The sequence below is a fragment of the Dermochelys coriacea genome, chromosome 15 (genome assembly GCF_009764565.3).
Source record: "Dermochelys coriacea isolate rDerCor1 chromosome 15, rDerCor1.pri.v4, whole genome shotgun sequence".
NCBI lineage: Eukaryota > Metazoa > Chordata > Testudines > Dermochelyidae > Dermochelys > Dermochelys coriacea.
This window is the reverse complement of record NC_050082.1, coordinates 313639-338556: the sequence shown is the minus strand read 5'-3', so window position 1 is coordinate 338556 and position 24918 is coordinate 313639. Positions and strand designations below refer to the sequence as shown.

The 24918-nt window shown below is 50.1% G+C and overlaps 1 protein-coding gene across 1 annotated transcript in view; it reads left to right on the top strand.

The window, feature by feature from the left end:
• SEC14L2 (SEC14 like lipid binding 2) overlaps positions 1-23933 on the top strand; it is a 33294-nt gene extending 9361 nt beyond the window's left edge. Inside the window, exons 3-12 of the mRNA XM_038373883.2 lie at positions 5070-5113; positions 5905-5964; positions 6089-6277; positions 7028-7123; positions 9760-9820; positions 10458-10541; positions 14708-14814; positions 15069-15208; positions 15681-15850; positions 20958-23933. Coding sequence (XP_038229811.1) covers positions 5070-5113; positions 5905-5964; positions 6089-6277; positions 7028-7123; positions 9760-9820; positions 10458-10541; positions 14708-14814; positions 15069-15208; positions 15681-15850; positions 20958-21112 — 1106 coding nt within the window. The 3' untranslated portion in view covers positions 21113-23933. The remainder of the gene's footprint in view (positions 1-5069; positions 5114-5904; positions 5965-6088; positions 6278-7027; positions 7124-9759; positions 9821-10457; positions 10542-14707; positions 14815-15068; positions 15209-15680; positions 15851-20957) is intronic.
• Positions 23934-24918: the final 985 nt, after the last annotated feature.

Below are 24918 nucleotides of genomic sequence, written 5' to 3'. Positions count from 1 at the left end.
CCAAATTTACGTTGTTCTGTCCTTAAAATACAGGGCTCTTTACAAACCTCAGTGTGGGGACCAGCATTATAGCAAAGGGAACTCCTTCCCCTTCAGTCTCAGGGATCCACTCAGATACCAGAGTAGGCCAGCCGGCTTAGGGCTCCTGCTTCCTATGCCAGAGGTCATGGGTTCAAATCCATCTGCTGCCGTGGCGTGGAGGGAGAAGAGTGCATGACTGGGGCAGTAATCTTAGATGCAAGCTGGTGAGTGTGTGTGAGGGCCCCCTCCTCTGCCTGACCTGCAGCTGATCTGAGTCTGGTATAGCCCCAGCTAGGGGGCTGAGGCTCTTTTGCTCAAGCTGCAGCAGCTCATGCTTTTAGCTCAGGAGGCCACCTGTGGACTGGTCAAGACGGTGGCTGTCACATAATGGTCCTTTTGGATGGATCCACGTATGAGATTGGGTCTTAACACATGTTTCTACAAAGCCAAGTATTCTGCAGTACTGGTTCTGCACCCTACAGCAGTGGTGCCAACCCCATGTGTTAAACAAATATTAAATTAAAAAACACAATTGCCTTCAAAATCACCAGACTTTATAAGCTTTCTGAGCGACTAGGTTGCTGAGGTAATATCTCACTGGATCAATATCTTTTGATGAGGGACAAGCTTTCAGGCTTCCACACAGCTCTTCTTTTATGTAAGCTCAAAAGTGTGTCTCTCCCACCAACAGACGCTGGTCTAACAAAATATATTCCCTCATCCCCTTTGACTCTCCAGTATCCAACACATTGGCAGGACCAACACGTCTGCACCACCCATGCATCCAATCAACTTTCTGCTTCTTTTGCTTTGCCGTCTGCTTTCAGAGCCTTTAGAGGACATTGGGGTCTGAGTGTTGGGCTATTCTCCACAAACCCAAGGGCCAGAAACTAACTTACTGTACTAACGAAAGCTTATGCTCAAATAAATTTGTTAGTCTCTAAGGTGCCACATGTACTCCTTTTCTTTTTGCAAATTCAGACTAACACGGCTGCTACTCTGAAACCGTACTTAGGTGTGATTCTCACCTAATCACTTGACACGGGAGGCTGGGACTTGCCGACAAGACACAGACTTTCATGAGCTCAGGGATAAAGTCCTAACAGCTGGGGACACTGCCCCAGCAAACACGGCAGGGCTTGGGAAATAGCTGCAATGCTTTTTCTTAGGACAGATTTCCCCACTTGACAAGCTACCAAGAAGGCTCTGCCTGTTGGACTTTACAAAGCAGATAAGCACTGTGATTGGGGAAAGCGCAAGAGACGGAGCTTTCTGTGATAAAAGGAGCTCACTGTTCACCCTCTCTCCTGTAGAGGTGAGATTAAAGCTTCTCTGGCACAGAACCCAGGGGATTTAAGCCCTAGCAGCCCTTCAAAGAGAGATCATAAATGGAGCTATTAAGAGGGGAGGGGTGTTGCAAAGCTTTTGATCTGTGCACTCCTGTACCACAGGCTAGCCTCCTTCCCTTGAGCCTGGGTGTTAGGGGGCTTATCCCTTCACGCACTTATTTCCCTGGTCCTTCTCCCATGAACAGAGAGCAAAAATACCCGACGTCCAAAGGTGCAAACAATTCAATGTTTATTGGGGGGAACTTCCAGCAAGCATGATTCCAGTTTCCTTCCTTAGTGTCCCCCTTCCCAGCTCTGACGCCACAGAGCCTTACTTGTGTCCCTGTTCCCATTTCCCCCCTTAGCAAAACATGATTCCAAATTCCCCACCCCCATTCCCTGTTCCCATTTCCCTCCCTTACTTCCTGATTGACTGCAGACTATATAGTAAAACTTGAGTTCTGCTTAGCTATACCTTAACCAATCGTTTTCCTGAAATTTAACTAATCAATCCTAACATAGTATAACATGATTATTTAACCAATTATATCCCACCACCTTAATTAGTTTACACCCAGCAAAATTAATTATACAGCAGACGGAAGCAATCACAGAATCGGACGGAGACCATGCAAATAAACAATAGCAAAGTGGGAACTATAATGACAAAACAATACAGAAGTGAGGATTTCACAACTACATCTATAAAGACGTAAGGGTTTCCCAGCTGTGTCTATTGATAAGTGAGTTCTTGCCAGACAGGATACTATCAAACTAAGTTTCCTTATACATCTTCTAGGCACTTCCCTTTCTCTGGAGGCGATAGGCAGGATCGGGACAGGATTGTATCCTAACAGCCCAATGTCACCTTAGGGTGACTAGGTTGGGATGTGAGGAGGTGACCGGTCGCTTCCCAGCTTATGGCTGCCCCTGCTGCCTAGCCAAAGGCCTTGGCCTAAGCACCGGGCCTCAGACTGTCGCAGTGAGAAAAGGCCTTATACAGTCAGACAGTGATTTTGATTCTCCTTTGTAGCTCTATAACTAGCTAAGTGATAAGAATACACCTAAATTCTTAGTTTGGCCTTTACAGACAGGCCTGAATATCTATATCCTAACACTGGGGTTACGCTCCAGCTTCTCCTCCTAAGGAGCGAAGCCTGCTGGCTGGGGGCGGGGGGAGAGGGGGCTCCAGCATGGCATTGGGGAGCACAGGCCAGTGGCTGCATAGAGGTGGGAGATCACTGTGCAGCTTGCCCCCGGGACACAGACTCAGCAGTGAGGCTGCACCCAACCCTGACACAGTGCAAAGACCGGGCTTGTCCCAAAAACCACCCCAGGGCTCTGCCCCTCTGGGCCAGGTTCACCAGGTGTGGGCAGGCAGGCATAACAAGGCCAGGCTCCAAGTGTGGAGGGGCTTAATATGGGAGAATCCAGGTGTGGGTAGAGAGGATTCTGTGAGGGGCAATCTGCGTGCAGGTGGCTCAGTGGGGGATTTGGGTGCGGGGGGGATCTGGATGCACAGGGGATTGTTGGGGGCTTCTGGGTGCAAAGGGACTCTGCAGCGGGGGTCCAGGTGAAGGTAATTGGGGCTCAGCAGGAAGGGTGTCTGGGAGGGATAGAGCTCAGCAGGGGGGTTTGGGTGTAGGGAACTCAGTGTGGGGGTCCTGATGCTGGGGGAGTGGGGCTCAGTGGGGTGAGGATCCAGGTGTAGCTGGTTGAGGCTTGGTAGGGTGGGGGTACGGGTGGCTCGTTGGGGTGGTGCAGGGTGAGTGGGGCTCATTGGGGGGGTTCTGAGTGCAGAGAGGTGAGGCTCAGCAGGAGGGACTGGGTATGAGGGGGTCTGGATGCATGGGGGTTGGGTGGATGGGGGAGCAGCTCCCTGTTCAGGGATCTCACCCCCTGCAGCTGAGGAACAATAGGACCAGGAAGTGCACGTGGGTGTGTGTTGGCGGGGGGGGGGCAGTTTGCAGAGCTTCCTACAGCCGGGGGAGAAATCTGGGGGTGGGTCTGATACAGGGGAAGAGGAAGTCCATGCAAGGGAAGAGGAAATTCTGTCCTGCCCAGCCCAGCGCAGCGCAGCGCAGGGTAGGAGGCACCAGCCAGGTCTTCCCCAGTCCTGCCTCCTGCCCCGCAGTGATTTACCTCTCTGCCGCCTGCCCTGGGCACCTGGCACATAGTGCTGAGGAGAGTCGCATGGCCACTCTTGTGGCTTCCCTTTGCCTCTGTCATGGAGTGTAGGGCAGTCAGGGCCCTGCACGCCCCACTTACTGCAATTCACCGTGACTATCAGCCAGCCAGTAATACAGAAGGTTTATTAGATGACAGGAACACAGTCTAAAACATAGCTGTGTAGGTACAGAAAACAGCTTGTAAGTACAGGGGATTGGTGGGGCTTCTGGGTGCAAGGGGACTCTGCATGGGGGTCCTCAGTCAGATCCCTCTTGGGGGGTGGGGAGCCCAGACCCAGGTTCTGAGCCTCCCCCCGTCTCCCCAGCCAGCTCCAAACTGAAACCCCTTCCTGCTGCCTCAGCTAGCCACACCCCAGCCTTTGTCCAGTTTCCCAGGCAGAAGGTGTCACCTGGCCCCAACCCACTCCTGGACTCAGGTTACGAAGGGCAGCAACCATCGTTTACGTGCTGGCCATTAAGTATCATCCCTCAGTGAAGTCACACCCCTATTTCCCATCACCATCTAGTATTGGTGCAGTACCCCAGGAAACAGAGGCATGCCCTGTGTTAGCAGAAGACAGTAAACTAGTAAAACTCCCATGCAACATTACCAGGTTAATACCCCCTATTCCGTCACAGCTTTCTTGGCAGAAAGTCATTTTTCTGCAGGGAAGCAAAGAAATCTGTGGGGGACATAAATTCTGTGCATGTGCAGTGGTGCAGAATTTCCCCAGGAGTATCTTATAGGGGAATCGCCTGGTTTCTGCTCAGGTGTGTCTACTAGGTAACTAAGGTTAGCTGGTCCCAGTGCTCTAGCTCTTAAAGGGGCATGCCATCCTAGTCTAGGCCCCTTGCTGCTCCCTGCATGCATCAGACTCAGAGCTCCTGGCTTCCATGACTGGAAAGCATGGCCACCTGTTGGTTCCTGCTAGCTCTGCGGAGCCAACTCAGTTAAGGGAGAGGGAGCTGGAGTCTATTCCATCCTGTGCAACGTCAGCAGAACTGTCCAGCAGTCAGTGACCTCTGCACAACTCCCTGGAAGCCCAGAGGCTGCCCCAGTGTCGCTGGCATCACTGGCTGCAGAATGATAATGGGAAGGAGCTTTTCTCTTCTAGGTCTTTGGTTTGGATGCAGCCCAGGTAGTGGTGGTGGGGATTGGAACTCATCAGCATCTGATGGCAGGCAGGTGGCTTGTGTGCAAGGAGTTGGTGGGTCTCAGCCCAGTTTGCAGCAGGCAGATATCCAAATAAAACAAATTGCCACCCTAGCTGGTGCTATTCGCTCCAATAGTGGCAGCTCAGCTGAGAAGCCATGGACTGAATGGGTCACATGGACTGATCCCAGGAGTTCAGTCCCTCTGGTTGAGGGGCCAGGAACAACTCAGGGGCTGATTTTTCCCTGCTACTCCTGTACCTTACTGGCGCTGTGCTCCAGCCTCCAGTGTCGCCCTGCTGGCATCCTTCACCAGCAGGAACTTCTTGGGGCAAGCTTTTCAGATAGGTAATAACAGAGTGGGCCTGGCCACAAGCATAACCTCCCTGTTCTGTTGCAGCTCGATGTTTTGACCTGCAGAAATCCGAGGCCATGGTCCGCAAGGTAAGAGAGCCTCCCATCCCCCATTCCTGGGGTTTCTACATCCCAAAGAGGGGGTGGCGGAGAGAACAAAAACAGTCCCCAAGCCCTGTGCCCATGCACTGCCCACCCCTCTGTACACACATGCTGATTCCAACAGGATTCAAGCTCATGATCCCATGTGTGCAGCCATTCATAAACCTGTCCAGGCCTGCTAGCTACATGGCGGGCACTCCCAGCCTCTGGTTCCACAGAGTCCCACTCACACCAGAAGCCTTTGAAGTATTTATTTAATTGATTGCTCTTATCTTATATTTAAAAGAAGATATACATTCCTTCCCACTCTTCCTCACTTCCTGCTGCCCCACCCCCTCACCCCAGTACACCCCTTCTTGTCACAGGGCTTTTAAGGCCAGAAGAGACCACCTGCTATTCCAGCCCTGAGTCCCCAGCACAGTGCAGAGCTGCACTTCAACCCAGCCTGCTGCTCCAGCCTTACCCTCCACACACACCCAGCTCTGCTGATGCCTTATAGTCCTGATGTGCAGCCCCCTGCTCCCGCCCCAATTCCAGTCCTGAGTCCCTCTTGGGCAGAAGCTGTCACTTACATGTAGGATCTTTCCTGATGCTGCAGCTGTGTAATCCGTATGTTGCTCCCAGCCTTGCTGAGAGTTTTGTTCCACAATGTCGTGTTCATCGGAGGAGGGTGGAAGACGTACACAGATTCCTGTATTTCCTGTCCCTATCCCTACTTGAAAGTGACCCAGACTGTTTCCCACTATTCTCAACAGCTCCCCTCTGGTTTGTTTTAACAGTACCTTGAGGTTCGGAAGCACATGGATGCTGACAACATCATCAACTGGCATCCCCCGGAGGTGAGTCCCCATTTGCCCTCTCCCTCCTGTCTTCAGGGCTGGATTTCCGCACCTGTTCTGGGTGTGGCCTGTGAACAGCTGTGCTTAGTGGAGGGAGTCTAAGGCCTGTGTCTCTTCTGTGCAGGTGATTCAGAAGTACATGTCTGGAGGGATGTGTGGGTATGACCAGGATGGCTGCCCCATCTGGTATGAGATCATTGGGCCCCTCGATGCCAAAGGCATCCTCTTATCAGCCTCCAAACAAGATCTGCTCAAAAACAAGTACCGTGACTGCGAGATGCTGCTGTGGGAGTGTAACAAGCAGACCCAGAAGGTGAGACCTCACTGCCTCCATGAATCATTGTCATCTGGGCCTAGGGAGCCCAGGGCAGGAAGGAGCCTGTAGGAGCGGCCGGAGGCTTTCTGTCTTGAGATCTAGGGTCCTAAACTGGAGTCGGGCTCAGGAGAAACCTGCATTCAAACTTGAGCTAGGAGCTTAGTAACTGAAATGCATTACAGGCTCTCTGTACCAGGATCACTTTGCCCACCACTGAAATGCAGCCATCTCTGGGATGGAAGAGAGCAGCTGTTTAACAGCACACAGCAACACTGCAGAACATCTCAGAGCAGGTAGTGAAGAAGAAAAGTGTCCAGTTGAAACAGTGAGTGGAATTCAGGGAGGCAGAATATACATTACCTGCCTGTGTTGGAATATGCTCAGGACTTTGGGTGTTAACAGCCCAGCACTGTTGGAACAGCTTTGGAATTTCAGATGGCCACCTGAAGGACAGGGTCTCCTGCAGTGCCCCATCGCCACGCTGGAGCACTGGGGCCCGCACTGGGACGGGAGAGCATTTCCTACTGAGCCACATACACCACTCTGCCAGGATGATAGGTCATGCAGGGGGTCATGCAGGAAGGCACTATGTCCCAGAGCCCAAGCAGGAAGCGAATAGGAGAAAACCACCCATCACATAGTAAAACAGAATCTTGATTGAAGATGGCTGTGTGTTTCCCTGGGATATTACCCTGCAGACGGCCGGAATGGCATCTGTCTGAATCCTCTTGCTCTGTTCTCTTGCAGCTGGGGAAGAGGGTTGAGGCGGTCATGATGATCTATGACTGCGAGGGGCTGGGCCTGAAGCATCTCTGGAAGCCAGCCGTGGAGGCGTACGGAGAGGTGAGGAGGTAGGGGATGGGGGAGGAGGTCTCTGTTTACATATTGCTTATTCTCCATCCTGCAGAATGGTTTGGTGCATGGGTTTCCTCAGATCATATGCTTTCTCCCCCTAGTCCACTTCATGGTGATTTAAGGTTTAGTCCTCAGATCTATGAGGAAGGCAAATAGATCTTCCCTTATTTGTTAACGAGCGTCTACAGGCTAAAAGATGTGGTTGGTGGTTCCTTTCTTGGGAAGGAATCCAACTGGACTTTCATGGATTACACTGGCATTGGCCAGACCCAGTATTATCCTCTTATTGAGGATATGACAGGATCACAGATACCACAGTAGATGTTTGCGCCGAGGGCCTTTCTTTTGGTTATCGAGTTAACTAGCCCAGCTGAGAAAGGATATGGCTGTACTCATATGCAGATGTAGTTTTGATTTAGCTTGAGTAGCGATAGCAGTGAAGCTGGCAGCTGCTCCAGTGTGTACCCTGGGGACCTGGGCAAACTAGTTTTGATCTACCTAGATCAAACCTAGCTTGGGTATGCTATACATGCTGCAATTACACTTCCTGATTGCAGTGCGCACACACCTACATCTTAGATAAGTGTCTGGATTGGAAGGTTGGGCTGGATAGTTTTAGAAGGGCTTCCTGGATGCGTTCAGCGGAGTGTTTGATGTCTTACCTTGGCTCTCCAATCTTCTAGATTTGAGGTGCTGAAGGCTGACTTTGGTTGCTTCTCTTGTTCCTACAAAATCCATGGAGTTTGGGTAGTTTTCCAGTGTTGCCAACTCTCACAGTTTTATTGTGTGTCTTGTAGTCTTTGGTGTTTGTTCTTAAAGCCCCAGCTCCTGGAGTCTTGGGAATATGTGAGAATCTCAGCTCTCATTTACCAAAATAATAGTTTCTGGCCCTTATGGCAGCGGAAAAAAAATCAAAAACCTGAACCCTAAAGGCTCAAAGAAACCCAGAAAGCAAATACAAATAATTCCAAGTTATTTTTTTTAAATCTCATGAATTTCAAGCCAATCTCATGATATTGGGAGATCTCTCTCTTGACTTGTTGACCATTTGGGGTTGGCCACACTGACAGTGTCTTCCAGCATAGCTGGTTTGGAATGATTCTGTTTTATCCTTCGATACTGGCTAACCCCCAACCATTTGAAAAATCATGTCGGGGCCCCAAAATCATGAGATTGCTGTAGAAATTGTGAGATATGCTTTCCCCTATGGTTGTGGGAGTTCTAATAAGCATGGAAAGGCTTTAACGGTGTTATTCTTCTGGGGTCAATTCCACCCCATGCAGAGGGCTATTGCTCAAGGCCAGGGCACTGCATGAGTCTTGCTTCAGCCCTACGGGTGCTATAGCTCTCTGCACAGGGGTGAATTTCCTCCTCTCTGCAGATGTCATCGGGTGACCCTGCCGTGGGCATTCTTCATGCACAGGTTGTGACACAACAGGCACGCCTAGCTTCAGTTTCTTTTTTAGTATCCCTGAAAGGAATATTGTCTCTCAGTGTGCACCACCAAGCCCAGCTCTGGGTATAGCTTGCTCACATACACCAGTGCAGTAGTTCCCCTAAAGCCATTCTCCAGCGTGCACAGTAAACATAAAGGTACCGTGGTTTCTCCATTCCCCACTCCAGGGGAATCACCTCCATCCACCCACCCACTCCATAGCAGCACATTGTTCCCAGTTCCTTTCACCCCTGATGCAAGGCCCCGCTCTCCAGGCCATCCACTTGAGAGTGGCCAGTCTCCACAGCCCCCATCAGGTGTCCCCAAGAGAGCTCCCCAGGCCTCCCTGCCAGGGGGGGATCCACCCTCCCACACCAACCCTCTTGAGCCCAGGCTCGACTTCCCCAGATAAGCTGGATCTTCCCCATTTGCCAAGGAGCCACTGCCTGAGCCTTAAACGCCTCAGGAGTCCTGAGCTGTGGCCAATTCTTGCTAGCAGTGCTGTTCCACACAGCTCTTTCTACCTACTGCTTCCCAGCCAGCTGGCCAATTCTCCTAGTCTCCTCCCCTCTAGGGCCCAGGTGCCCACTCTTAAGCCCAGCTGGGGACAGGGAGGGGTCAACTGGCCAGTCAGAGATGCACGGCCTCTTTTCTCCCCTCTCTCCCCCCATGACAGTAGAGCTAGTGAATTTGTTTTAATGCCCTTTTGTGGATCTGAAGTTGGGAGCTCCCTGAGAGCCTGTCCTAGACTGACCCCTCTTTCCTGAGGAGCTGGGATTTGAATTGCTTGTCAGTCCTTTCTTTGTATTTATGACTGGCCTTTGCACTTTGATTTCTGTTGCTCTCTGTTTCTGGCATGGGCGGGGGGACGAGAGGATCACTGGGGTTTAAAGCAACCAGAACATCTCTCTCTTGGTGCAGAAGCCCTGGAGGGGAAGGAAGAGATGGGGAAGGGCTGTCTCTTGTCTGAAATCATTGCAAGTTTTGTGCAGGTGTCTGATCAGGCTCTGGGGAGGGTTGTGGGTCTGGTTCTGTCTCCTCCAGCACAGCTGTTTGCTACTACAGCCTAAAGCTGCTGGCGAGGGCTGAGGCAAAGTCCCAGACATGAGGTACTAGGGTTGGCTGAGGGCAGGGAGGGCTTGGGATAGGTTTCTGTCTCCCTGACTGACAAGCTCTTTTGGATTCACAGCTTCTGTCCATGTTTGAGGAGAACTATCCTGAGACCCTGAAGTGCCTGTTTGTAATTAAAGGTGGGTTTAACCGCAATGCAGGACAGGGCTTGCATGCTTCCCCTCCCCGCCCAACTGTGCAGTTGCATGCACATGCACACATACATGCATGCACATACATGTGTGAGCTGTCACAGCAGACTTGCATTTGCAGGAGACACTGCATGCATGTCTCTGCCACCCAGGGAGAGAAACACAGAACACCCAGTCTAGAGAGTGCTCTGTGCAGACCCTCTACCTTTGCCACCTGGGGTACAGGGCTACAAAGCCCTGGCTGGGATGATTTAGTTGGGGATTGGTCCTGCTTTGAGCAGGGGGTTGGACTAGATGACATCCTCGGTCCCTTCCAACCCTGATATTCCATGATTCTATGATACCCAGCTGTGGAAGCATGGTTGTTTGTGCCATGGCCCAGTAGGAGACACCACAGTCAGCCCAAGAGATGCACCACGGTGTTGGCCATGTGGTATGTTGTTCTCCCATCTCTATCACATTGGTACAGCACTGGCACTCCATGGCAGGGATCGGTGAGAGACGTGAGGAAGGCATTGCAGATCCCTGGCAGAGGGTGGTGCTGGAGGTGGAAGGCCAGGGTGAGAGGATGGTGTGAAAGATTTCTTGCCCATGATGCTATGTTCTCTCTGTACCATCCTTGCAGCTCCCAAGCTCTTCCCTGTGGCCTACAACCTCATCAAGCACTTCCTGAGCGAAGACACCCGCAAGAAGATTGTCGTCCTAGGAGGTGAGTTTGACCCTGCCCTCTTTCCCTGCCTTGCACCTCCACTCCCAGCCTAGCTCATGGGCCCAAAATGACCAGGCCCCCTGTCCCAGAGCCCCTTTCCTAATGGGAAGTTGCTGCCCAGCCTGAGTCTAACCCCCTCTGCTCAGTGCAGGGACATCACCAGACTGCTGCTTCCTATTGCCTAGTTGATGCCCCAGTCCCACCATTCACAGACAGCTGTTCTGTTTGGGCATGGAGGGTCTCATGATGATCATGATGCTGGGCAGGATAAATGAACCCGTTCAAAGCGTCTTTGTACATCTCACTGGCTCAGCGGGGCTGGGCTGATCAGCAGCTGGATGGGAGACCTCCCAGGAAGACTTAAGCGGGTGTGAGTGACTTGGTGGCAGTGCTGCTGCCAGTGCCTCTGAGTGGCAGTAGTGGGCAGTGGACTGCTGGAAGTACCATACTTCAGATGAAATGTAAAACCAAGCTGGTGTGTTTTAACTGCCTGCGGGTGTCTTTGTAAACTGATCCACCCTCCTGGCCAAGTTTCAGTTTGCAGGGCTACACCCTGTCTCCCTAAATCTCCCCATGCCCCGTTCACTACGTGTCCTGCAGGACTGCCTAGTGGTGCTGTGAATGATTATAAACAGCTGTCCTCCCCAAAGGCTGATGCAGTGATGTACAGTACATAGTCTGTAAAGCCCTTGGAACTAGAACTGTCAAGCAATTAAAAAAAATTAATTGCAATTAATCATGCTTTTAAATTTATAATAGAATACCATTTATTTAAATATTTTTGGATGTTTTCCACATTAAATATATTGATTTCACTTACAACACAGAATACAAAGTGTACAGTTCTCACTTTATATTTATTACAAATATTTGCACTGTAAAAAACAAAAGAAATAGTATATTTCAATTCACCTAATACAAGCACTGTAGTGCAATCTCTTTATAATGAAAGTTGAACTTACAAATGTAGAATTATGTGCAAAAAATAACTTCATTCAAAAACAAAACAATCTGAAACTTTAGAGCCTACAAGTCCAATCAGTCCTACTTCTTATTCAGCCAATCGCTCAGACAAACACGTTTGTTTATGCTGCCCGCTTCTTGTTCACAATGTCACCTGAAAATGAGAACAGGCATTCTCATGGCACTGTTGTAGCCAACATCGCAAGATATTTACGTGCCAGATGCGCTAAAGATTCACATGTCCCTTCATGCTTCAACCACCACTTAAGAGGATATGTGTCCATGCTGATGACGGGTTCTAACAATCCAAAGCAGCACAGACCGACAAATGTTCATTTTCATCATCTGAGTCAGATGCCACAAGCAGAAGGTTGATTTTCTTTTTTGGTGGTTCGAGTTCTGTAGTTTCCGCATTGGAGTGTTGCTCTTTTAAGACTTCTGAAAGCATGCTCCACACCTCATCCCTTTCAGATTTTGGTAGGCACTTCAGATTCTGAAACCTTGGGTCGAGTGCTGTAACTATCTTTAGAAATCTCACATTGGTCCCTTCTTTGCGTTTTGTCAAATCTGCAGTGAAAGTGTTCTTAAAATGAACAATGTGTGCTGGGTCATCATCCGAGACTGGTATAGCATGAAATACATGGCAAAATGTGCATAAAACATAGAGCAGGAGACATACAATTCTCCCCCAAGGAGTTCAGTCACAAATTTAATTAACACATTTTTTTTAATGGGCATCATCAACATGGAAGCATGTTCTCTGGAATGGTGGCCGAAGTATGAAGGGGTATACAAATGTTTACCATATCTGGCTCTTGAATACCTTGCAGCGCCGGCTACAAAAGTGCCATGTGAATGCCTGTTCTCACTTTGAGGTGACATTGTAAATAAGAAGCGGGCAGCATTATCTCCCATAAATGTAAACAAACTTGTTTGTCTTAGCAATTGGCTTCACAAGAAGTAGGACTTAGTGGACTTGTAGGCTCTAAAGTTTTACATTGTTTTGTTTTTGAGTGCAGTTGTGTAACAAAAAGCCCTACATTTGTAAGTTGCGCTTTCACAATAAAGAGATCGCACTACAGTGCTGTAGCTCACGAAAGCTTATGCTCTAATAAATTTGTTAGTCTCTAAGGTGCCACAAGTACTCCTTTTCTTTTTACTATTTCTTTTGTTTATCGTTTTTACAATGCAAATATTTGTAATAAAAAAAATATAAAGTGAGCACTTGACTCTTTGAATTCTGTGTTGTAATTGAAATTAATATATTTGAAAATGTAAAAAAAAATCCAAAAATATTTAATAAATTTCAACTGGTATTCTATTTAACAGTGTGATTAAAACTGCAATTAATCGTGATTATTTTTTTAATCTGCATGAACTTTTTTGCATTAATCACATGAGTTAACTGTGATTAATTGACAGCCCTACTTGGAACCTTTGTGTTAAAAGGATAAAGAAATGTGAGATCATTAGTCCATTGCTATTAAAGGGAAACAGTCAGGTGATACAGGGGCACCTTAATATTGTGACCTGTGTATTTCCTTCTTCACTTCTTGGCTTTCTTCTTGAAACAAAACCCAGTGTGACAGCTCCTCCAGCTGGCTCTGTGCTGCCACTGGGCTAACAAACCCTTTTCCCAGGCTGGCACTGCTTACGCCGGTGATGATGCCATTTCCTGCACAGGGAGCAATGGAAACAAAAAGCCATCATTCATTTGAGCCCCATTCAATGTGCATCAGCGGAGGGAAGGAGATGGCAACCCAAACAGTGCATTTCATGTTGTGACAGTGGCTTGAGAGCCACAGGGAGTGGAGTCCACAGCTGTGGCCAATGCACCTTGAGCTTCACTCTTATTATTTAATGACCAGCACGGTCCCAGCCCAAAGCTTACAGTCTGAACAGACAAGTCAAACCCAAGCAGGGCATTCTCATCCCTATTTCATGTGGGGGGACACTGAGAACCAGTGAAACTCAGTGACTTGCCCAAGAGCTGGGAATTGAAGCCAGCTCTCCTGAGTCCCACTCTAGCGCCTTCCCCCTAAGAGCACTGCCTTTCTCCTCCGAGCTGAAGGCATAGCCCCTCCAGTGGGAGCCCGGTGGTCACTCTCCATGGCCCATTCAGTCATTAGCCTGTCTGCTAAGACTGCCCCTGAGAGAGCCAGTGGCGTGTGAGGAAATGGGTGTTGTTCTCTAAACCGGCAGGCTGGGTTAGGCAGGGGTCCAGTCAGTGGCAGAGAGCCAGAGCCAGGCACTGTTGGGGTAACACCGTCCTGTGCTAATAAGGCACCTTGGCCAGTGCCTCTGATCCGTCCCCATTGTCACAGGACTATATGCATATCTGTGTCACGCGGGGCTGGGCTGAGAGCCACCAGTTCGCTCCAGCCATTGGCCATGAGGATGGTGTTCAATTCCTGCTAGCCCAGGCTGGCTTTGGACCCAGGCTGTAAAGTGATGACACAAGGCGGATAGTGGAGCCAAACGTTTGGGTCAGGCCTGGCCTGTTCTGGAGCAGGGACAAGCTCGGCAGCCATCATTGTCCTGGCTTTTAGTGCTGCGTGTTCTGTGTGTCGCTGACACACAAATGCCCCCTTAAGAGCAGCTGTGGGAGCATTGTCATGCTTGTGCTACAGGCACACGTGGGCACTGGAGATGGCTGCCAGGGACTCACCCTTTGGCTTCTAACCCCCACGTGCTCTGTGCTGAGCTCCCTGCACATCTTAGCTCAGCTGGCCAGACATGGTCAGACTACAAGGTTGATGTTGGTTCCATTTCCCTTGGTTATCTCAGCTCCTTGGCAGGATCCTCAGAGCAGAGAGCGTTATTTGTCTCCACCCCTTCTCTCCTTGTCTTGGCTAAGGGGCAGGGGACGGCTAATGAGTGGGTCTTCTATGCACCAAGCCAGTCTCCACCACGCCAGAAACTGGGCCACCCCAGCTCCATGGCATCACCACTCCCAGCGCTCACATGTTGGGGTGGAAAGACATGGGGAGGGACTGGAAGCGCAAACAGATCTTTTTCCATCCCTCACCTCTCTGGTTCTGTTTCCCCCACCCCAAGGAGCTCAGTGTGCTGTAGGTGCCTGTGTTCCCTTCTGCCCTGTGATCCCAGCAGAGGAGAGGGTCCCCCTACCCTCCACTCCAGCTCTCTAGTCACAGAGGGCGACTCCTGCAGATGTAACCTCAATGCTCTTCTCTCTCTGCCAGCAAACTGGAAGGAGGTCCTGCAGAAGTACATCGCCCCCGAGGAGATCCCTGTGGTGTACGGGGGAACCCTCCGGGATCCAGACCAGAACCCCAAGTGTGTGACCAAGGTATAGTGACCCCATCCTGAACACCAGAATCCCCCACTTGCATGCGGGGGTGTCAGCCACTGCTCTTCCAGTCACAGCCCAGCTCTTCTAGTGCAGCCACCAGCTGGGGAGCCCCAGTGGGAGACATGGCAGGGGAGAAGCCTCTGGCCTCCAATGCAGGAGTCCTCTTGGTCATCTTGTGTCCCAACCAGGGTGAGAGTGATGCCAAGGGGCGATGCCCTTGTGGCTCAGGGCCTGATTCTTGTTCGTTCCAGATTAACTACGGCGGCGACATCCCCAAGAAGTACTACGTGCGGGACCAGCTGAAGCAGCAGTATGAGCACTTAGTGGTAGTGAACCGGGGCTCCTCCCACCAGGTGGAGTACGAGATCCTCTTCCCAGCCTGCATCCTCAGGTAGGGAGAGCTGGTATAGAGCTGTCCCCGGAGCTACCAGCAACGCATGGGCCCTGCCTGGAGCGAGCAGATAATAGGGGCTGTGTGAGGATGAATTGGGGTGGGGGGCAGTGCCAAGACGTGGGTCACCCCGCCACCCTGGGCCAGCCCACCTACACAGACGGGGGTGGGGTAGGAAGGTACTAAGGCTTGGGTCAGATGAGCTATCTAAGGTTAATGAGTTCTGGGTCACACCAACTACCCGGGCATGACACTCCAGTCAGGGTGAGCCCACTGAGTGTGCGTGGGGGTAGTTACTGAAGCATGGGTTAGCCCCACTGTATTAGGGGAGGATGGATGGCAAGGTCTGGATTAGCTCCACAGGCTGCGCGGTGGTATCCCGGTCTAGACCAGCCTCATTGTATTGGGGTGGGGTTGTTATGAGGGGAAAGGGTCATGGGAGCCCCCTGTGTCTACGACCTTGTCCCGCCAGGTGGCAGTTCATGTCCGAAGGGGCCGACGTGGGTTTTGGGGTCTATCTGAAGACTAGAATCGGGGAACGGAAGCGAGCTGGCGAGATGACGGAGGTGCTTCCAAACCAACGCTACAATGCCCACCTGGTGCCCGAGGACGGCTCCCTCACCTGTTCCGTAGCCGGTGTCTGTAAGTGGCTCCCTCTCCTTTGCTGCTGGGAGCTTCCCCATCTGTTGGCTGCAGAGATCATGCTGAATCTGCTGGGGGGAGGAGTTGGGACTTAAGGGGCACCATCTCTGCCAGCATTTATGGAAAGAAAATACAGAGAATTCCCCAGGTAATTGAGACGCTAATTTCAGGGCCAATCTCTGAGCTTCCCTCCAGCTGCAGGTTAATCTGCCAGCTGGAATTGCCACCCTCAGAGCGAGTTTCTGCCCTGTTCTGGCCCAAGGTGTCACTGACACCACTTCATGTGGGCTGGGGAATGGGTGGATGATGTGGGAAAAATGAATCTATTTAAGCCTGAATAACTCTAAAGGCCACATCAGCTTGCATCACAGATACAGAACACTTTGCTCATTAGTCTACCTGATCTTACCCATGTAACAGAATCAGCCAGTTCAACCAGAAACCCATTCAGGTGATAAGTAGCCTTTGCTGGGATTACTCTGTAAACTAGCACCTCAGCAGGATTTCCAGGAGGAGTTTTCTGGGTTCTTCCTGGGAACCCATTCTGCTGAATTAAATGCAAAGAAGGAGCAGTCAGACTCCTGCAAAGTTCTATCTCTTTTTATATAGAACTATTTAATACGTAGCCATTTAAATAAGAACATAAGAATGGCCATACTAGGTCCATCTAGCCAGGTATCCTGTCTTCCTACACTGGCCAATGCCAGGTGCCCAGAGGGAATGAACAAAACAGGTAATCAAGTTATCCATCCCATCATCCATTCCCAATTTCTGGCAAACAGAGGCTTGGGACACCATCCCTGCCTATACTGGCTAATATCCATTGAACTTATTTAGTTATTTTTTAAATCCCGTTCTAGTCTTGGTCTTCACAACATCTTCTGTCAAGGAGTTCCACAGGTTGACTGTGCATTGTGTGGGGAAAAAAAAATACTTCCTTTTGTTTGTTTTAAATCTGCTGCCTATTAATTTCATTTGGTGACCCCTAGTTCTTGTGTTATGAGAAGGAGTAAATAACACTTCCTTATTTACTTTCTCCACACCAGTCATGATTTTATTTCCCCCCCCAAGTCGTCTCTTTTCCAAGCTGAAAAGTCCCAGTCTTATTAATCGCTCCTCATTTGGAAGCCGTTCCATACCCCAATCATTTTTGTTGTCCTTTTCTGAACCTTTTCCAATTCTCGTATATCTTTTTTGAAGTGGGCGACCACATCTGCACGCAGTATTCAAAATGTGGGCATACCATGGATTTATATAGAGGCAATCTGATATTTTCTGTCCTATTACCTATCCCTTTCTTAATGATTCCCAACATTCTGTTGGCTTTTTTGACTGCTGCTGCACATTGAGTGGATGTTTGCAGAGAACTATCCATAATGACGCCAAGATCTCTCTTGAGTGGGAACAGCTAATTTAGACCCCATCATTTGATATGTATAGTTGGGATTATGCTTTCCAATGTGCATTACTTTGCATTTATCAACATTGAATTTCATCTGCCATTTTGTTGCCCAGTCACCCAGTTTTGAGAGATCCTTTTGTAGCTGTTCGCAGTGTGCCTGGGACTTAACTATCTTGAGAAGTTTTGTATCATCTGCAAATTTTGCCACTTCACTGTTTATCCCTTTTTCCAGATCATTTATGAATATGTTGAATCGGACTGGTCCCAGTACAAATCCCTGGGGGACACCACTATTTACCTCTCTACATTCTGAAAACTGACCATTTATTCCTACCCTTTGTTTTCTATCTTTTAACCAGTTACCAATCCTTGAGACAACCTTCCCTCTTATCCCATGACTACTTATTTTGCTTAAGAGCCTTTGGTGAGGCACCTTGTCAAAGGCTTTCTGAAAATCTAAGTACACTATAGTCACTGGATCACCCTTATCCACATGCTTGTTGGCCCCGTCAAAGAATTCTAGCAGATTGGTGAGGCATGATTTCCCTTTACAAAAACCTTGTTGACTCTTCCTCAACAAATTGTGTTCATCTATGTGTCTGATAATTTTGTTCTTTACTATAGTTTCAATCAGTTTTCCCAGTACTGAAGTCAAGCTTACCGGCCTATAATTGCCAGGATCACCTCTGGAGCCCTTTTTAAAAATTGGCATCACATTACCTATCTTTCAGTAATTTGGTACAGAAGCTGATTTAAATGATAGGTTACAGACTACAGTTAGTAGTTCTGCAATTTCACATTTGAGTTCCTTCAGAACTCTTGGGTGAATACCATCTGGTCCTGGTGACTTATTGCTGTTTAGTTTATCCATTTGTTCCAAAACCTCCTCTGACACCTCAATCTGGGACAGTTCCTCAGATATGTCACCTAAAAAGAATGGCTCAGGTTTGGGAATCTCCCTCACATCCTCAGCCATGAAGACTGTAGGGGACTGCAGAAGACTTTGTTATGGCCTAGCTAGGGAACTTCTGCTTTCTTGCACTAATAGGTTATTGTAAAACATAGAAACCCAGCTAGAACCGGCCGTTGGCCGGTTACAACTGCTTCGCATAGCTCTTTGCCAGGTAGCAAAAAACCCCTTTTAAAAAGTACCTAATTCTATATTCATGAGCTGTTTTTGTGTAGTGCTTATTAATGCTGGCCATCTGCCCCTCAGTTGGACTCCATCCCAGGCAAAGCTCCGGTGTGCTGGGTTCCCCGCCTCCGTAACTGCAACGCTTGGAGTCCCTGTTGTGGGTGGGTCACTAACGTTCAGTAAAGCCAATAACTCACAGCTGTGTGTAAGCCTTGTTTTTTTCGAAGTATTCCTGCCAGGCCTGTGGTGCTTTGAACACCTTGGCCCAGAACAACGACCAATGCAAAGAATTCATTTAGTTTCTCTGCAATGGCCTTGTCATCCTTGAGTACTCCTTTATCATCTCGATTGTCCAGTGGCCCCTGTCGTGAAATTTGGGGGAGACAAGCCCTGCACCTCCCCCACTTCCTGAGATTCTACCTGACTCTCAGCCAGCCAGTAAAACAGAAGGTTTTTTAAACACAGTCCAAAACAGAACTTGTAGGTACAGACAACAGGATCCCTCAGTCAGGTCCATCTTGAGGGGTAGGGAGCCAGACCCAGTTCTGGCCTCCCTCCATTTCCCCAGTCAGCTCCAGACTGAAAAACCCCCTCCAGCCTCTCCTCCAGCCACACACCTCCTCCTCCAGCCTTTGTCCAGTTTCCCAGGCAGAAGGTGTCACCTGGCTCCATCCCCCTCCTGGGCTCAGGTTACATGCTCAGGTATCCTCCCTGAAGTGAAGTCACACCCTGATATCCCATCACCAATGCAGACAGTACTTGCAAAACTCTCACGCAAAATCCCCAGGTCAATCCTTCCCACTCCCTACTTCGTCACAGCCCCACTGCTTTTTTAGCAGGTTTCCTGCTTCTGATGTACTTAAAATTTATTTTGCTATTACTTTTTGAGTCTTTGGCTAGCTGTTCTTCATATTCTTCTTTGACCTTTCTAATTATATTTTCTTCTTCATTTGTCAGAGTTCAGAGTAGCAGCCATGTTAGTCTGTATTCGCAAAAAGAAAAGGAGTACTTGTGGCACCTTAGAGACTAACAAATTTATTTGAGCATAAGCTTTCATGAGCTACAGCATCCGATGAAGTGAGCTGTAGCTCACGAAAGCTTATGCTCAAATAAATTTGTTAGTCTCTAAGGTGCCACAAGTACTCCTTTTCTTTTTGTCAGAGTCTATGCTCCTTTCTATTTTCCTCACTAGGATTTAACTTCCACTTTTTAAAGGATGCCTTTTTGCCTCTCACTGCTTCTTTTACTTTGTTGTTCAGCCACCGTGGCTCATTTTTGGTTCTCTTACTAAGTTTTTTAATTTGGGGTATACATTTAAGTTGAGCTCTATTAAGGTTTCTTTAAAAAATTTCCATGCAGCTTGCAGGAATTTCACTTTTGGCGCTGTACCTTTTAATTTCTGTTTAACCTCTTCATTTTTGTGTAGTTCCCCTTTCTGAAATTAAATGCTACAATGTTAGGTTGCTGTGGTGTTTTCCCTGCCACAGGGATGTTAAATTCAATTATTTTATGGTCACTGTTACCAAGCGGTCCAGCTATATTCACCTCTTGGATCGGATCCTGTGCTCCACTTGTGACTAAATCAAGAATTGCCTCTCCTCTTGTGGTTTCCAGGACTAGCATCTCCAAGAAGCAGCCATTTAAGGCATCAAGAAACTTTATCTCTGCACCCCGTCCTGGGGCGACATGGACCCAGTCAATATGGGGATAGCTGAAATCTCCTATTATTATTTTTTTTTATTTTTATAGCCTCTCTAATTTCGCTGAGCATGTCATAGTCATTATCACCATACAGGTCAGGGGGTCGGTAGTCTATCCCTACTGCTATATTCTTATTATTAGAGCATGGAATTACTATTCATAGAGATTCTATGGTACAGTTTGGTTCATTTAAGATTTTTACTTCATTTGATTCTATGCTTTCTTTCACATATAATGCCACTCCCCCCCACAGCATGACCTGTTCTGTCCTTCCGGCATATTTTGTACTCTGGTATTACTGTGTCCCATTGATTATCCTCTTTCCACCAAGTTTCTGTGGTGCCTATTAATTCAATAGCCTCCTTTAACACGAGGCACTCTAGTTCACCTATCATATTATTTAGACTTCTAGCATTTGTATATAAGCACTTTAAAAAGTGTCACTTTTAGCTGTCTGCTATTACATGATGTAATTGAATGGGAATCTTTTTAATTTGACTGTTTTCTCATCAGCTCCTACCCATATTTTATCATATTCCATTCTCTCCTCCTTACTAGGACATAGAGAATCTCCATTCATAGATCCTCCCCTAAGGGATACCTCCGGCCCAACCACGTGTTCCTCCACACCTGTTGGCTTTCCCCCAGCCCTTAGTTTAAAAACTGTTCTATGAATATTTACTACCAACAGGGTGTTAGTGCAACCTTCTTCTGGGGAGTTGATATCTCCCAGATCTGTATCCTCCAGCCACTAATGGGCAAAATAACTACACACATTCACAGGTCTGGTTCTGTCCAGCTGGGGGCAGGGCGTATGGATCTCTCCTTCGCACTGAGTGTGGAATAACCCTTCTCCCCTCCTCCTTCAGACGTTCTGCGGTTTGATAACACCTACAGTTACCTCCATGCCAAGAAGGTCAGCTACACAGTGGAGGTTCTGCTGCCAGACAAGAAGTCGGAGGAGCAGATCCAGCACCTGGAGGAGACCATGAATGAGTTGGACCTCAACGATGCCCACCAGTGACGGCTCTTAGAGCCCCTCGTTGTCTGACCCCCACCACCAGCCCCCCTCCCAGCTCTCTCTCACAAGCAAACCCAGGGCTTCTCCCAGACCCAGCCAGCTCCCATGGGGAAGTGAAAATGGAACCATTCTCTAGAGAACCTCTGCTAGTTGCCATTAGAACGTTCAGGCAGCTTCTCTGGAGTGTTCTTTTGGGCATTCCCTCACCCTGGGCTGGCCATGGGGAATGGAGGGGGTGTTTGTAGGAAGGGGAATGGATATTGCAGAGTGGAAGGTTTCCCATCTCTTCCTTGCAGTTACCTAGAATGAACATAACTGAGCTGGGGAGTTAGCGTCTGCATGGCCAGGGTGTGGGATCTAGCACTCTGTGCCCAGACATGCACCAGTTCAGGCTGTCAATCTAGCCAGCATCTGCCAGGTTAATCTGTCCCTGATCTGAACTCCAGGCTTTAAGCACCTGGGGCTAGTGGGAGGTCATGGGGCGTTCAGGAGGGAAACCTCTTCTATTATCGGTGGTTTTGCCCTGCACCTGAGCTGAGCTGAAAACAGGGTGGGAAAGGAGCACTTCTTGGCATGTCCTCTATAGCATAATGAGGTGAAACAGCTGAGAGCCAAAGCCTTGGGGTGGTAGCAGCTGGTGTTGGTGGCAGGGCCCAGGCCATCCAGGCCAGCAGAGCTTTTCAGGGGGGCAGGGTACCCCTTCTTCCCCACCCCTCTGAAAACTTCCCCAGCACTTGTTTGTGTAATTCACTGCCTTGCTCATTAACATTCACACCTAACAAAGGGCTGGAGCTGCTCTGGGGCCAGCAGATCCAGGCTCCACGGTCCCAGGGGGTATTGCTACCCATAGCACTGTAGGGAGACTTGCACTGGGCTCCGTGGCCCAGTGTGTCCTAGAGGGGCAGGGATCCGTAAAGACCAATCGGCTACAAGGGAGTGGGGCAACTTGAGAAAGCAAATCACAGTAGGGAGAAGGGGCAGAGCCTGGGAAGCACAGACACAGAGGGAGGGGAAGTGGGATGTAAGGGCTTGTTTGGGGCATCTTCCCCCTTAATGTCAAAATCAATAATACAGAGCAAATCCCAGAGACGGCAATGTCACCTTTCATGCCCCCCTCCCCGCCCCCAGGGCTGGTCTGAGGCATAAACACACGTCACCGCACTTTAAGGAGGACCCAGGCATTCAGAAGGTGGCCTGGCCTATCTTCCCCCTCTGGGAAGGAAACTCATGGTTGACCTCTCCCTTCCGCAGTCCCAGCAGGAAGCCTGGCCCCTGCCAATGGTAAAGCCACCTCCAGCCCATCCTGGGGCACTAGGAGGGGAGGTTCCCATGAGACTCACACCCAGCAAAGCTTTCAGCAATCTTATTTTCCAGGTCAGCATCAAGAGATGGTGGGGTGCTCCAGGGCCACTGAATTCCTGACCCCTCAGCTGGCCCAGAGTTTTGTGCAATGAGGACATTGGTTCTGAATGCAGCTGTTGCCCATTTCACTGACTTCCCAACCCTCAGCTTGTGGGACCTGATCCCCATCCACAGGGGAAAGGGAGTGGCACTGGCGGTGGGGTTGGAAAAAGACTGCATGGGGAGGCCAGGAGCAGGTATACACTGCAGACTGTACACTGCATTAGGGTGCAAATGGAGCAAGTGGAAATGCCTGAGCCAAAGACTTATCAGAAAGCCAGCTCTAGATTGGAACCAAGATGGCTCAAGCATCCACAAGCAAGTGGAGGTCTCCCATGCAGTTGCACTGTGTTCTGGAACAGAGAAACAGCCAGTGCAAGTTGTATGTGCAGCAGATCCCAGAGACAGCAAAGATGGGATACAGTCCCTGCGCAGCTCTGATTTTTGAGGACATCTCTGGAACAGCCAAGCACGGTGTCAATATGGGAAAACACTGACCATAGAGGGGGAACCGGTGGATTTCATGAAGGACAAATTCCTCCCAAGTTTTGAAGGAAGGCTGCAGCACTCACTCAGCCAGCTGGAAAAGATATGGCACTTTTTATTCTTTGGATCATGGACAGTAGAGAAAAATAGTAAGTTAATATGTGATGGGTGGGCATTATGAGGCTATGCAGCCTAGACCGTATCACCCCATCTGTGCCTCGGGCTCTGACCATCCTAGGTGGGCCACACTGGGTGATACAGCCCAGCTTATGTTGGCCCATCAGTGCCTTACACAGGTTGCACTGGTAATAAGCACTCTAGTCTTAAAGGAAAAGGAGTACTTGTGGCACCTTAGAGACTAACAAATTTATTAGAGCATAAGCTTTCGTGAGCTACAGCTCACTTCATCGGATGCATGAGCTGTAATGAGAGTGATCAAGTAAGGTGAGCTATTACCAGCAAGAGAGCGGGGGAGGGGGGAACCTTTTGTAGTGATAATCAACAGTGTGTATGGTAACATCCATTGTTTCATGTTCTCTGTGTATATAAATCTCCCCACTGTATTCTCCACTGAATGCATCCGATGATGCTCACGAAAGCTTACGCTCAAATAAATTTGTTAGTCTCTAAGGTGCCACAAGTCCTCCATTTCTTTTTGCAGATACAGACTCACACGGCTGCTACTCTGAAAAATGGGAGTAAATTCACATAGGAAAGGAAAAAAGATGGAGCCATCTGGAGCCTCCATCACAGCCGCTAGCTCCCAGCCCACCTGCCCTTTCAAATCCTCATGTGCCAAGGTAAACATCAGAGGTGAGATGGTTTGAAATAACAATGGATCATTATAGGATGGAATAATATATATTTTGTGCTCTCTCTCGGTGTTCACAGTCTTTATTAGTAAATGGCTGAACAGATCATTGTCTCATCTGCTCATTTGGGGGTGTGGGTTCATAAATTATCAAGGTGGCCAGACTTCTGTGCTCCCTGCCTTCAGCCTGGCCCTTGTGCTCACACCAGCTGAGCATCCTTCCCTCTCCCTGCAGCAAGAGAGCCCCCCCCCCACTGGTTTAGTAGCATGGGGGGGTTAAGCAGATCTCTCGGTTTAGGAGGCCTCATTGTGCATGTTCGGGGTTGGCAACAGGTACTACTGCAGCAACATTGGACTTCCCGCCACCCCCAGCATCCCCCCACAGCCGGCATCCCCTCGCCCCCACCGCCAGCGCCCTCGCCCCCACCCCACAGCCGGCATCCCCTCGCCCCCCACCGCCAGCGCCCTCGCCCCCACCCCACCGCCGGCATCCCCTCGCCCCCCACCGCCAGCGCCCTTGCCCCCACCCCACAGCCGGCATCCCCTCGCCCCCACCCCGCCACCCTCACCCCCACCCCACCCCACAGCCGGCATCCCCTCGCCCCCCACCGCCAGCGCCCTCGCCCCCACCCCACAGCCGGCATCCCCTCGCCCCCCACCGCCAGCGCCCTCGCCCCCACCCCACAGCCGGCATCCCCTCGCCCCCCACCGCCAGCGCCCTCGCCCCCACCCCACCGCCGGCATCCCCTCGCCCCCACCACCAGCGCCCTCGCCCCCACCCCGCCGCCCTCACCCCCACCCCACCCCACAGCCGGCATCCCCTCGCCCCCACCGCCAGCGCCCTCGCCCCCACCCCACCGCCGGCATCCCCTCGCCCCCACCCCACCACCAGCGCCCTCGCCCCCACCCCACCCCACCGCCGGCATCCCCTCGCCCCCACCGCCAGCGCCCTCCCACGCCAGCCTGCGGCCTCAGGACCCGGCCCAGCCCCGCACGCGCAGGCCCAGAGCTGTGGGGGGAGGGGCTCCATTCCGCTGGGGCCTCTTCGAGGGCGGACTCGCTACAGCGGGGAGGAGAGCTGCTAGCGCAAGCGCACTGCGGCCTCAGCACC